Genomic DNA, 14,681 nt, shown 5'->3' with positions numbered 1-14,681 from the left:
TTTCCATTTCTATGCTAACCAGTGATCAGCTAGATAACAACTTCCCTCCCATTAATATGTCAAACGACAGAAGGAAATAATATTTTACAGAAAGTTATAAAGCATATTGGTACTGTGTATTTGGAATATTAGGAATTCACTTGACTCATATAATAATTTGAATTAGAATGGATCCTGGAAGGTACCTAGTGCGATCTTGTGCTCAAAGTAGGGCCAGGTATGAAAGATCAAATCAGGAGAGGGCTTTGTCCAGTGGATTCTTCAAGGAAGGGAACCTTCAAGCATGTAAAATCTCTCAAAATATTTTACAGAATTTCACAAAATATCTAAGTATTCATAAACACTGAACACCCGGTTTATGTTTTCTACTAAAGAAAGAAATGTGCAAATCCTATAAGCAGAGGAAGTGACAAAGTCTAGTTTTTACTGGGCTTTGCTTGTTTCTATTACTCCACACATCCTACATACATGCAGCATGTATAACAATTCTCAGCCTCTTTTGTTCCTCTCCATCCATCTTCTTATTTTTTCCTTCTCCACACTGGAGGAATGTCTCTTGTTTGGATTCTGCTTCTGTGAGCATGATGTGTGTCTCCTCTCCAGCCCATTTTGCCAATGGAATGAGAAGTAAGTGTCGAGACAGGTGGGAACAACAAAACACCACAGACACCAAACTATAATTTTACTTACTAACTTCCTTGGAAAACGAAGTAAAACAGGTATGATCACAACAAAATTTCACACATTGTCGTTTTTAATCAATACACTTATCTAAGACTGACCTGATGGTAGCACTCAGTATTTCTTTCAACACTGGCAAGTTCCTGTAATTCTTGAGACGGATCAGCACCAGGAGAAATTATTATCAAGATGGGCTCAATTTCCAGTGTCTCTTTATATAGACGCTTCATGTTCGGAGGCAATGGAGATAATTCTTTTATTCCTATAATTAGAATTAGAATTATTATGGAAATAAAGTGACTGCACATGATGGAGTGCTTCTTTATCCACTTTAGAGTTCATCTGGCTGTCAAGAGATTGGTTCAGCAGACACCATAACACTGGTTTTAAAATGAAGAAAAGACCCTTACAACATGCAGGTAGGCATAAGGCATCCCATATTGAGAAGAAGAGTGTTTCTGGATTTCCAGCTTGTCTTTATTTAGAGTATAATCTTGAGGAAAACATACAAAAAGAGAGGAGTGGAATGAGAAGCTATGATATTTGCTAAAACTAATTGCAGTGTGTATATCCACATGAAGAACTTCTCTCCTTACTGCCCTGAGAGCTGTACATGGCCCTTGGTACTATGATTATATATACTACACCTATTATTTGTTTTAATATACAACTTAAATGTCTACAATGTTGACCTAGTATACGCAAGGTATTTATACATGAACCCAAAGATACATGTATGTGTATCCTAAATTAAATAGTGTTAACTACATATTTTCATGCATCTTTAGACTGGCATTTAACCAGGAAAGCACTGAGTCCAATAGGAAATCACAACATACAGTAAGACAGAAGAGCCCAGATCAGTGACATCTATATGACAACTACTAAAAGGTGCAATACACACTCCTTTGAGGACGCAGTCTGTTTTCAGACTCGATCTATCTTATGTTGCACATAGAACAATTCTATATAATTTGTACCATAGAATCATGGAATGCCTTGTATTGGGACCTCAAAGATCATCTCATTCCAACCCCTGGACATGAGCAGGGGCACTTTCCACTAGACCAAGGAACTCAGCCTGGCCTTGAACACTTCCATGGACTGGGTATCCCCCATTTTTCTGGGCAATCTGTTTCAATGCCTCACTACCCTCACAGGAAAGAATTTCATCCTAATATCTAATCTAAATCTACTTTCTTTCACTTGAATTCATTCCCCCTTGTCCTATTGCTACATGCTCGTGCAAAGAATCCAGCTCCAGCTTTCTTGTGGACCCCTTTAAGTATTGAAAGGCTGCTAATATGGTGCATTTCTGTATAGCATGTAAAATAAAGAAATAAGCATGCTTCAGGTGATACAAAATGCATTTGTAGAAAATTCTTATGAACCTTATCCTCATAAGAAATTATTTTATTCCCTCTTCATTCACAAATTTCAAAATATAGGCAAAAGGTGAGAAAAGAAAAAAAAATCTGGATAAAACAGAATTGAAAGGCTTTCTTGTAGGATATTACAGCTCTTTAGAAATTAATTTTTTCTCACAGGAAAGCAGCCAAACGAGATTGAAAACTTAATAGCTTCCTTTAAAACTGTGTGAAACAGTTTAAGCTGTTTCACGGCAAGGACAATGAAAAATACATGGTAGAAAAAGAAAAGAAAAAATATTCATGTAAGTGTGACATCTTTTACTGGTTAGAAAGTGCTAGTCAGGATTTTGGCAATCTCACTGACATGCATGAAAAATCTGTGAACTTGTGGATGATTTACTGGTTTTGAAAATCCAAATGGAGTCAATGGTATTCTGCCTTCCTTGGTGAGGCTGTAGCTTCATGCACCAAAAACATTCCCTTGTGCATCATTCCTCCAAGGAACTGGTCCCAACACAAATAATTTTTGTAATACATTAAGATTTGGAAGATAGTAAGCAAATAAATTTACTCTGCATTCAGGTGTCTGCTGGTTTTTGAGCCACACACTACAAACCACTCTTGTCACTTGAGTCCAACAGACAGGGACATTGTCAGCATGGGCCATGTCACCATGACCAAAGCACCCTCTCTACCTACTAATAAGATTTGACAGAGAAGCTACACCTTAATGCTGAAAATCCCTGTCAGATGGGATGGCAGATATGGAGCCACTGAGCAACAAATAATGTCCACAGACAGTACAAAGGAGTAAGACAAAGTGACTTTTAAAAGTTACAGTGTCCACCCCGATGAGACACTCAAAACTGCTAAAAACTGAAGGAACATTTTTGTGTGTTGTACAGCAATATTAAGATTATTTGGCATATAGGTTTCAAACTTTGGATATAATAGATTTGAGAGAGGAAACTGAATGACTAGAACAAACAGACAACTGTAGCCCTGAACCACTCTAAACCGTGTGTATTTTTAAACAGCCAGTAAAAAGTATTACAGAGTTAGACAAAAATGACTGATATTAATTAAATAATCTTTTGAGACTCAGTGTATAAAATCTCAAACCTAGCAGTCTTTAAATGGTAAATGACATAAAATAATATTTATGGAAAGTCTGAGTCTTAAGGAGAGTGCAGCAGTGTAAAACTTAGAGAAAACAAGTTATCTTCCTTTCTTAATTACTCCAGTGTACAAGAATTAATTACAAGAATTTGACAGATCTTATTATATTTTCAATCACTGTGCAGAATAAACCAAACCATTTTAAAAGCACTTTTAAGAATATTTTACAAGAAAAAAAATCAGCAAACCCATTTAGAGCACATTTTCATATGCTAAAGCTTAGGGATTCCATAAGAATTTGAGGAATTCCACAAAAGAGAAACATAGGATAAAAAGGCTATTTAATTGTTCTGCAGAAATATCCTGGTGAAAAATTAACTTACCTAGGGTTTTACATGCAAAAAGGGCCATGGCACTCTGTAGTCTGTCTGGTCTGACAGCCTGGACCACAAGTACCTTAAAATAAAATATATTCAGGGGAGACAAAAATATATAGTGACAATTTAAAATGCAAGACTCTTCTAAGAATGATGAATTCTTTGAATTTATCTTCAGAACACAGTTATTTTCTGTGAATAAACAGAGCTATCTGATCACTGCTTTCCAAGACAATCTAATTAACTTTTCTATCAATAGAATCAGAAGATAGATGAATATTCAATGTCTACTTCTAAGCTACAAACTTTTCTACAATGTTTTATAAGAGATGTAGCTATATGGATAGCTAGAATGACAGAAAGCACACTTAGCTTTATATGAGTACCTAAATTCTATGCACATATATAGGCAGCAATGTCCTAGTTGGATTAGCAATATTTCTGGTTTCAGCTCAAACTAATTTATGAATGGCACATCAATCTAACAATGTAGTGTCAATATATTTCATAAACAGAAATATTCTTAATACTTTCTGTACAAGAAACAAGATGCACTGATCATTCCAGATTTACTTTCCTACCAATGCAGACATTTTCTGACAACACACTGCACACATAAGAAGTGCTCCTCAGCATTTCATTGGATCAAATATGACTCAGACAAATTCCTTTCCAAAATGGTTTATTCCTAAATTCCATGCATGCTATTTCAGGTATTTTCCTTCTCCACAAAAAACTCCAAATAGACAGTAGCTAAGAGCCAATCAACATGAACCTACATTGTCTAATACTCCATCCTTTCTCTGGATGTTTTCATGTAGAGTAACTTCAAAAGAAAAATCACAGCATTATTTGAAAGTAAGTAACAACATGTTTTTTTCCATAAACATGAAAGTGATTATATTTTTCTCTTCCAGAGAAAAAGACCCTCAAGTTGAGGAATGAACTTGCCTGTACCATATTCTTGGTGTGTTCTTTATCACCAGGTTTTCAGAAGTCATTTTGCATATAGTCTAAAGAAGCAGAGGCTGCTACTGCATTTTGTGTCAGATGTGTGAGTTTTCACATTCCGTGATGAAGTAAGATGCTCAACAGGCTGACATATCCAGCAGTAACAAAGCAACCATGAAAGAATTTTAATATCTACTCTTAAAATTAATTCCATGTATATTTCTAAAGAACTTGTTACCTTAGAGGGTATACTCAACTGCAGCTAATCTATCAACACTAAAAAGACTCAGACAACAGAGAAATAATAAGCACTATAGTAAAAAATATATAATTCTTGGATTAAAAAATGAGTTAAACTGTAAGCCAGTGTAGATACTGTCACTGTCTATAATTCAACCAAGCCTGGATGTGAAATTTACTTTCATTGCTGAACTCATAATTAGTATTATGAATGGAAAGATTACCTGCTGAAACAAGGAAATTCTTTTAACAACAGCAGATGGAAATTCTTGTTCACATATAGAGCTCTGAGAAAAAGTGCGCCACAGACTTTCATCTTCAAAGCAAAGGGTCTGATAGAGACCTGGGAGAGAAACCTACAAAACAAATAGTGTAGATTTAACTGTAAAGAAAAATAGCCATTTGCACATTGTATATTTTAATTCCAAATATCAGTATGATCACTATGGTGCAAATCACAAAATTCAATTTTATCCTTGGAGTTAGGGAAGAAAAGAGTACATTTTAAAATTAACCACTTGTTTACCTATTCTATGGGTAGACTAAATCTATATTTGCACTATAATTTTAGTTTCAAACCTTAAGGTTCCTTGATTTTACACTTCAGGCTTTACCCCTAAGTCCTCACCTCTAATGATGTTCTCCTATCTGCTATCAGTAATGGTTTGCTATCAGTGCATGCTACTGCTTCACTCAGTGACTCAATTTCTGTTTGTTTGTTTAAACCTCTAACTAACATGCTTGTCACACCATTATTGTCATTGTTCCTGATTCCTGGTTGAACAGAAATTAAATAGTGAACTCTGGGTTTAGCAAAAAAGTCCTTGCCAAAGACCAGTCCAGGTTCTTTTCCTTGCTGCTGAGCTACATGCAGGAGAAGAGGCTAAGTATTTTCCTTTAGTTCCCTTCAGGATCAGAGGACTTCAACATTGACTGGGGTCGGAGGAACCAATGCAAGAAAGAGTTTTTGTTTTAGTTCAGTCTGAGCAATCACAAACTCTGAAACACCTAAAAGATGTACAGAGAAATCTGATAAGGAGAATATTAATTTCTGAATTAACAACTCATGGCTTTTAGTACAATATGAAGTGATCTGTGAAAGTCAATACATAAGTAAAATCTACAACAAATTCTGTTTACAATTTTTCTTCTATCTTCCTATCTATAAAAATTGTAAAATTTGGATAGATTTACAGTATTTTCTACTCTCAGTAAGATGACAGGTTCACTCACATGCACTGAAATTCACTATTAGATGGGGTAGAAATGTTCATGAAAATGGCTCAGAAAAATGAGATTAAAATAAAAACAAAAACCACCTTGTTTTGGTTTGTTTGTTTACATGAATATATATAAACCATGGTTTCTGGAAGATAGAATAAACAGTTTAAAATAACAAAATCTTTTGATCTGACAAATACATATGTGACTATTCACATCCAAATTGCTATATGCCAAAACCAAAGTTCTTTAAATTTAAATTCAACTGACCACATGATGTATACCTTCAAAGATGCTACTGCCCAGACTCGGTCCTGTTCTATCCAAGAGGGAATCTGGTCACGAGCGCTTCTTTGTGAATCCTTATGGAAGTAAGTTACATCACACATGTAAGTTACATGAATTTTTATGAAACACTATATTCAGTAATAAGGTTGTGAAAACCATGTTTTAAATAAAAACATTTGCAACAGCAATCTTTCTGTGGATTTTTGCTAAGTTCATAAATGGCATAACAAAAAAGCTACCAAAATATTTAAATATGAGACATAATGTTCACAATTCAAACTAGAAAACTACTTGCCATGTTCAAATTTTTTTTAAAAAATTTATATCTTTATATTACTATGTGAAAAGTTACTCTTTTCTTTCATGTATCAATACAATTAATTAAACAACATGGTAAGAATACGACTTTAACTTTTCAGGATTAAAGTAAATGTTCCTTATTTCAAAATATGAAAATAAATGTAGCTTACTGATTTTCTGATAGTGTCTCCAATGATCACACCTGTAAAAGTCTCCCATTCCTGAGGGGAATAAATAAACAACTCAGGTATGTCACAAGACACCTTTAAGATTAATATGTAGCAGCATGTAGGCAAAGCAGAAAGATAAGCAAATTAAATCCTAGATTCTGAAAGAGTTCCAAGACATTTTTTAAATGCTAGGTGATGCTACCAGAATGTAGCTCCTTTTGCAGAATCCAAGCAAAGTGGCTGCAGTGCTTTACAAGAAAAAGAAGCAAAGGAGAAGTTTATATTTTCTCAGTACCCACAGTTCCTACCCAGACTGCCCATCTACAGACTGTCAGGAAGCAACAAACGTGGCCAGCAAGGAAACACATCCTGCCTGGTGGGGCATCAGCAGTCCCCACAGAACAGGTAAGTATAGAAATCATGACTAAAATTATGTACGATTAAAACTTTTAGACTTTGTATATGAATCCAGGAAGACAATTTTAAATCATTTTGTGGTTAGACAAGTATTTACAACCACTAGAAATTACATAAACCTGTATTTGGAGATGACAAGAGACAGACCAAAATTTCTTCATTTTCAGGTACTGAAATTTTGCATAATTAATATCTATATTCTATGGTAAAGATTTTTTTATTAAAGACAAAAGTAACATTAGAAATTTAAAAGTCAATTGACTAAGAGTAATAATGCTGACAGAAACCCCAGCATAGTTTTTGGCACCCATCAGTCTCATTGAGTCTTGAAACAACTCCCTCCTTTTTAATTACAAAGTGATACTCATCTCCCAGTTACACAGAAAATACTTGTGCACACAAAAATATATGGAGTATTTTTTGGTTTATGCAATACTGTTATGAAGAAAAGAAGAAGTACAATATATAGAGAATATATAGAGAACTTAAAACGACCTCAGAAAAATCCATACATATTGATTCAGAAAGAGAATGTCCCTACTAAGAACCAAGGCATTCTATAGTGTACTGTTGAAGTTGTACTATAAATTTCGTATCACTATGCAAAAAAAAAAACTAAATGCAGAAGGTACAATTCTTTTGGGACAGGGACTTACAATACTAAATTCTCTAGCAGCATATTAAGCAACTCCTAATCTCATCACATTAAAAGCTTTAGAAGAAATAATTTTAAAAGAATAAAAACTTCAGCTTCATTTTCTTCACTAAATATTTTGGACAAGCACTCTTCTCTTAGCAATTTAATTCAAATAACTTCTACCATTCAGAGAAGCAAAAAAAATTATTTATATTATTTGCCTGTTTTCTCTCTTGAGTATTTAGATACTGTAAGAATATGCATTATATATAACCTAGATTAAGCTGTCTAAGAGCTCTAATAGCTGATGGAAATACATGCTAAACAACAGAAACCAACACATAGGGCTCTACTTCACAAACACTTAAGAAGCCAGGAAATAATTTAGACACAAAACTGTGTTCAGGTTGCTGCCTTCATGACTTTAGAAACTCAAGAAAGATAAAGCAAGGTATTTTCAGAATAAAATACATTATGAAATAATAAATATGAATTAGGAAACTTTGGATGATGAAGAGCAGCCAGGATATTCTTCTGATAAGAAGATGAGTTATTTTTATGAGGCCACATCACTGCTGAAAGACTGGGATTCCACTTGGTCAATGCATATGTCTACAATGGAACTTCTTCTTTATCAGAAGGTTCCAACCAACTTTTTTTGAACCTTCTACCTTAAGCTCAAGTCTTTCATAAAATCAAGTTCCATTACTTCCTTCAAATGTATTATCTGATTTTTACCTTTACCTCTATAATGGACTCTTTTGTTAAACTGAAATCTACTATCATTTGATCTCCCTTCTGGTCCCTTCTAGTACAGAAAGCCATAGTTTTGTCTCTCCATTCCGTGGAGGTACTTAAGATAATTAAATGTGTCTTGACTAAGGATAATCAGCCATGTTTAAGCAATTGCATTAAGTCAATTATGCATACTGTTTCACTGCAGGCAGCCTTTATAAGATTAATCTGACCACACTACAGATAACTACAACTAAGTACTACACTTAGTGACAAAAACTTTTTATGTACTTATTTACTCCTCATACTAAGTTTGAGTAAAACACTTGAGGATTTTCTTCTTGAGCACTTACATTCTCTTGAAAAAGCTCAGGGTGCATTCCTCGTACAAAATGCAGAGCAAACATTAGCTGATCAGCCTGAAATAAAAGCAGTAAAAATGTATTTATGGACTTAAGAAAAGGCATATTTCTAGTTCTTCTTGTAAGTAACATTTCTTTAAAGAAACACCCCCAATTCCATACTAATGACTTAGTGACATATATCCTAATGCAAAATTGCTACATACCTTTGCAAGTTAGAGACAAAAACCTAACTCAAAGTGGGCAATGGAGTAGAGGGCAAAGAGGCCCCTACTATGAATTAGCATCAAGTTTTGGAAGGCACTGAAGTTCTTATTTTATTGATAAATATGAACATCATACGACACTGAGAACAAACCACACCATTTAACTTTTTCATCTTCTCAGACAAGGTCTTCAAGCAAATCCCTCTCACAACTGCATACTAGAATGCTCCCTGGATGATCTAGTACCCAAAATTTGAACAAGATTTGTTTGGAAGAATGCTAAGTGGCCCAGACCAATCCTGCTTTGACAAATTAAAGAGGAAAGATTGGCCAGTTCAAGTGTTCAGGTAAATTTCTTGGCACCATTTCATTTAGCAGCATTCGTGAAGCCTATGTACACATAGACAATAACCACAGACAGACAAAATCATTCTTCTCAATTCTAACATGCTCCTAATATCAGCTGTACCATTTATGAAGACCCAGTGTCACAGCTGTCTTTAAAATTTTTCATGAATAAAAGGAAGAATTAGCAGTGAATTGCTGATGGTGTGAAGAGTTTACTTGTTCTCTCCATTAATAGAACACAACAGTAAACTGGATGGACCATTAGTTAGAAGCTGCACAGTTAACATACTTTCAGTATTTTCTAAACTCCAGTCTGGTCACTCTTTAAATCTTTCCTACCAGAAACCTCTTCTCTGCCTTGCTTTTAAACTCTCTACTCTTTTCTTACAAAGATAAATTGCTGCCTTACATATTCACAAGATGCAATTACCTTGTGGAAGGCTTCATATACTCATGACTTCAAAGACAAACATTAATTATTATGAGACTATTTCATGTGAATCCACTTGGACCTTGATAAACAAAACCTCTTAGAAAGAACTGCCAGCCCTATATCCTCAACACAGCATTGATAGACTGGGGGACAGGGGTAGGAAGTGGCGTAAAATTTTCAAGATCTCTCCATTCTCACAGATGAAACTACAGACTTGCATGATTTGTACTGCTCAAACCATACATGCAGATCTACTACACTTCCTTCAGCCTGGCTCTTTAAGACAAGCACCTCTTGTTATAACTGTTTCCTGTGAAAGTAAAAGTCAAAGCTGAAAATGAAAGGCATAATTTCCCTAGGTTTTCAGTAAGAAAGTAAGAAGTGAAAAGACACCTGACTAAAATAAAGAAAAAAATACACTAAGAACCTTTTTTGGAGGAAGAACAAGGAGCAGACAGAAACAAACAAGGCAGCAGGTAGACATTTGGGACAGGCCGTGAAAAGAAAAAGGAGATTATCACAATGTAGGACTTTTAGAAACATAAAACCATCTAGGTTGGAAGAGAACTTTAAGACAACCAAGGCCAAAAATCAACCTCTCAAACCCACTTCTGTTTCCTTTTAAGAAAACCCAAACCAAAATACAAAACATTCCCAAATAATCACACAAAACCTTATATTTAGGAATGCAAGAATTAAGAGCGAATACAAAATGAGTGCTCAGAAGACTGTGAAGCCCATGACTGACTCTGAAGCCAGAATGGGGCAGAAGCAGAGCTCTGAGGAGAAATGTGCATCAGCAATATTAATTTGGTCAAATCCTGATTTTAAGTCCACATTTAGCATGTTAATTATTGGTAGTGTGATGTTTTGCATTACACAATACTGCTTATTTGAAGGAGATGAAGTGTCGGCTGCTGAAAGAATACTTTCAAACCCATTGCACTGTATAAACACCATAAAAAATACAGTCTTACCTTAAACAAACAACGACAAACATACTCATACACTGTATGTTTCAATGAGCCAATAAGCAACTTGATTCTTTCCTCAGTATCACTTGAATCCTAGAAAAGAAGTTTCAGATTTCAAAAATTCCTGTGGAAGTAAAAAACTTTTCAGGTACTTTGTAAATTTCAGCAAAATGAAACAAATAATCTTGATTCTATGTGACACTAGTTCTAAAAAGATATTAAATTTATCTGCCTCTATCAATGATTAAATGGGAAATTCATGCTGAAGTATTAAGAAATAAATATTTTGGCATTGAATATTTTGACTACGAACATGACACAACTTCGTGTATAAGGTGAAATACATCAAGAATGAGAACACATTTTTTTCTCCTAACATTAATATCATTGAAATCTCCACTTGATAAAAAATTGCTTATTCATTGAATTACTATATTTAATACTACTAAACAAGTACATTGATTATAAGCGCAGTTATTAAACTTCTGGTCTAATTTGGCCCAATTGAAATGAACATTGTAGAAAATAGTAAGTGTACACGTACACTGTCCTTCAAAGACCATGGATTAAAAGACTAATTCTAACAGGAAAAAATTTGAAACACAGAACAAAAGAAGAAAGAGACTGGAGAGAAGGAAGTGTGTTACAGGTAGTATAAGCTCCTTTCCACTATGCAGGAATTTGAAAAGATGAGTGTAAGAAAGGCAATTGAGCAGTTGATTTGGCTAACGCCTTTCCCATGTCTAACAGATCACTTGGCATGAAGAATTGGATAGAGAAGAAGGAAAAAAGAAAGCAAGCAACAAAGGCAAAACCAGAAGCTGAGCTTTAGATAGGTAACACTATAGGCAGAAAGAAAAAAAATTACTAAGGAGTGTGAGAGTAAGAACAAGAAGTTAAAACATCATGCTGTGGAAAAGAAGTAATAGGAACTTCAAAGAGGGCCAGTTCACATAGTCAGAAGTGTGTTCTTAGTAAAGACTGGAGCTGAAGGAGAGTTGTAATCACAGATGCCAGAATAAAGGGGAATCCAAAGGAAACATGATGAAAGATTGGTGAATGACTTTCTAAGTAGAAACAAAGTGAAATATAAAGAATTTTGGAGATACTTAATAAAAAGAAAATGCACAAAAAGAAAAGAATACTCAGTGTGGGTATTTAGATGTAAAGAGTGAGGTGACAAGGCATAAATCCATTCTTTGCCTCAATAAGAATAGACTGGACTAAGAATACAGAAGAATAAAAATTACATTTTTAACAGGACAGGCTGCAGGCATGCTTACAAACTGTAAAAAAGTAGATAAAATTATGACCTTCCTTTGGGTAAATGAACCATGTAGAAAACACAGGTATTTTCTTATTCTACTCCTTGTTGATAAAATTAACAAGGAGTATTTATTACCATTTTACATCATTAATTTACTTAAATAAAGCCTTCAGTAAAGTTATAATTAGCCTTTGTTTTCCCAATTCACCATAGACAAAGAAAAACCTGAAATCATAAAGAGCCATTTTGCATTCAGATGGTAGAGAAATTCTGTGATTTATACATAACACAAGATAATTTAGAAGTCCACATGCGTGTATTCTGATCACCTAAAGCACAACAGGTCAGCATCACTACTTATGATACCCTTCCTCATCAGTTATTCTAAGCTTTTTTTAAAAAATTGTCCAGAGTGGCTAATAAATTCTAACGATCAAAGCAGATGCTTCTGCAGTATTAGCAGCTTCAGGAGAAGAACAAATACCTGCTTGCTTTGCAGAGCCCTTTGGAAAAGCCGCAGGAACGCCGCCAAACTAAAGCGGTACATATTATTAATTTTGGACAAGTCAGAGATAATGAAGTACATTCTGCTAGCACTCTCAGCCAAAGGGAGATAGGCGTCCCTCTCCTGAGGAGAAAAACAACACACACATAAAAAACCCCGGTGCATTACTGCCACCTACTGATTACTGCATAAACATTTACTCATCCCACTGAGAAAACATTCCTATGACTCCCACTGCTTTAGAAAAACGAATCCTTTCCAAGCCCTCAAACTGAGGAATCAGCACTCCAGGCTTCATCACTGTATTGAGATTTCAAAACTGCAAATAAACATTTTTAGCAAAAAAATTCTTTAAATTATGATGAACATATTGGAAATTAATCCTTAGGGCACTAAGTTCTTTTCCACCACAGAACACATCCCAGAATTCAATGGGAAATTTTAAACTAAACAAATAGAACACAGAAGAAAACTCTGCAATCTGTCACAAAAAGAGGATGTCAGATGAATACCATCACCAATGAGCTAAACTTTTCCAACAACGAGGGGCATATTAAGCAAAAACATCCATATGAACTATATTGTTTGCAATAGTGGATGGCAAAAATGAAGACAAAACCCATTAATTGCTGAAATTCCTCTAATTCAAACTGGCAGACTTTAAATTGTGTAAGTATTCAACATATACAAAACAAAGCATTTTAAGTACTGAAAATACTGCATGTACTTGCATATCCCAAATATCATTTACTCAAAAATAACTAATTTAATTTGTTACTCATCCTATAACCTCCTATCTTCTCTAGATAAAAGATGAATATCTTTAGCAGGAGATAAACAGTATTTTAATGATTAAAATATTCTTCTACCTTGTCAAGGAAACTCTGAAGTCTGAAAGATTCAGCCAGTGATTCTTGGATGAGTGCACTGCTTGCTTTAGTTTGATTCAAAGACTCAATCAGATCCTTATTTTCTAGAATATTGCCTTGTGATGTGGCAAGTGTCTAAAAAAAGAAAGTCATCTTTGTTATATTAAAAAAATCCTGTAAAATAACCATTTTGGAAGCTATCTTTCTGATCTGTACATTTTTCTGAATCATTGAATGCATCTCAAGAGTTCTAGAAAACTGGTGGTTACTTCAAAAACTGAGATAGTTTTTAAAGAAGTACAGAAAATACAGCTCAAGAACATACTCCAAAAATTCAGATTACCAGATTTGGAAACGTAAGGCAGGCTTTTGAGAATTATTTCTATGATCAGAGTCTTAGGCACTAAAATCCCCATGGTAAATAGAGACAAGGCTATTTCTTCCTTGTGTTTAACTTCCCATTTAACCTAAATTTGACTACTTGTAACAACTTCCTGTACTCAGTCATTCATAAATTCATTTTCCTTCAAAAGCATTCCAATATCTTGGATATTGGATATACAATTTGATTCTCATTTCCAACTGAGAAGAATATTCACATTACAACCATTTAAGTTTTATAATCAAAGATCACTTCAAAATCCTTGATATTGCCCCACATTTTTCCTGAGTTCTCCTCACTGAATTGCACAATTAAAAAATTAGTTTCACTTCTAAGAAGTGGGAAAAGCTTGAATAGTTCACTTATATCTACTTTTTTTTCTAACCTTCAGTAAATACACATCAATATATTTGTTTCAGTCAGACATAAAATTGGCTGCTTGTCAGTCAAACCAATTCTAAGCAACCACCTGCAGGACAGCGTTTTTTTAGAATATTTGGAAGCAGAGATTCACCACTTAATGTAGCAGAATGCGCTTACTTCTCTACCTGAAACAAGTTTAGGACAAGATCATCTGCTTTTTCAAATAGTCCAATTCATCCTAGAGGAATCATACTGGGAGCTATGGGACAGCACCTATGTCTTTACTCTGAGACTTTTAGAAGGAAAGCAGTACAGTACTTCAGGCAGAATGGCAATGTTGCTTTAAGATTAACTTAAATTTAGCTAGACTTCATCCATCATTGACTTCTTCGTTGACAGAGTCTAGGTAGCACCTGCCAGTTTCCAGTGAGCCTTAGGTTTCTTTCTTCAGGGTCAAAGAGTATCC

General features: G+C 34.6%; 1 protein-coding gene and 1 long non-coding RNA gene across 2 annotated transcripts in view; one reads left to right on the top strand and one right to left on the bottom strand.

Annotated features, from left to right (window-relative positions):
- DYNC2H1 (dynein cytoplasmic 2 heavy chain 1) overlaps positions 1-14,681 on the bottom strand; it is a 143,082-nt gene that overhangs the window by 63,789 nt on the left and 64,612 nt on the right. Inside the window, exons 68-76 of the mRNA XM_066312977.1 lie at positions 13,471-13,605; positions 12,581-12,724; positions 10,833-10,922; positions 8,860-8,925; positions 6,718-6,768; positions 6,244-6,321; positions 4,963-5,094; positions 3,554-3,626; positions 783-943 (exon numbers count right to left, since the gene is read on the bottom strand). Coding sequence (XP_066169074.1) covers positions 783-943; positions 3,554-3,626; positions 4,963-5,094; positions 6,244-6,321; positions 6,718-6,768; positions 8,860-8,925; positions 10,833-10,922; positions 12,581-12,724; positions 13,471-13,605 — 930 coding nt within the window. The remainder of the gene's footprint in view (positions 1-782; positions 944-3,553; positions 3,627-4,962; positions 5,095-6,243; positions 6,322-6,717; positions 6,769-8,859; positions 8,926-10,832; positions 10,923-12,580; positions 12,725-13,470; positions 13,606-14,681) is intronic.
- The window catches only part of LOC136357581 (uncharacterized), a 391,604-nt gene continuing 383,796 nt past the window's right edge, over positions 6,874-14,681 (top strand). Inside the window, exon 1 of the long non-coding RNA XR_010742914.1 lies at positions 6,874-6,883. This is a non-coding gene — a long non-coding RNA (uncharacterized lncRNA). The remainder of the gene's footprint in view (positions 6,884-14,681) is intronic.

The sequence above is a fragment of the Sylvia atricapilla genome, chromosome 2 (genome assembly GCF_009819655.1).
Source record: "Sylvia atricapilla isolate bSylAtr1 chromosome 2, bSylAtr1.pri, whole genome shotgun sequence".
Classification (NCBI taxonomy): Eukaryota; Metazoa; Chordata; class Aves; order Passeriformes; family Sylviidae; genus Sylvia; species Sylvia atricapilla.
The sequence above is the reverse complement of the archived record's forward strand: the minus strand, read 5'-3'. Positions and strand labels throughout refer to the sequence as shown.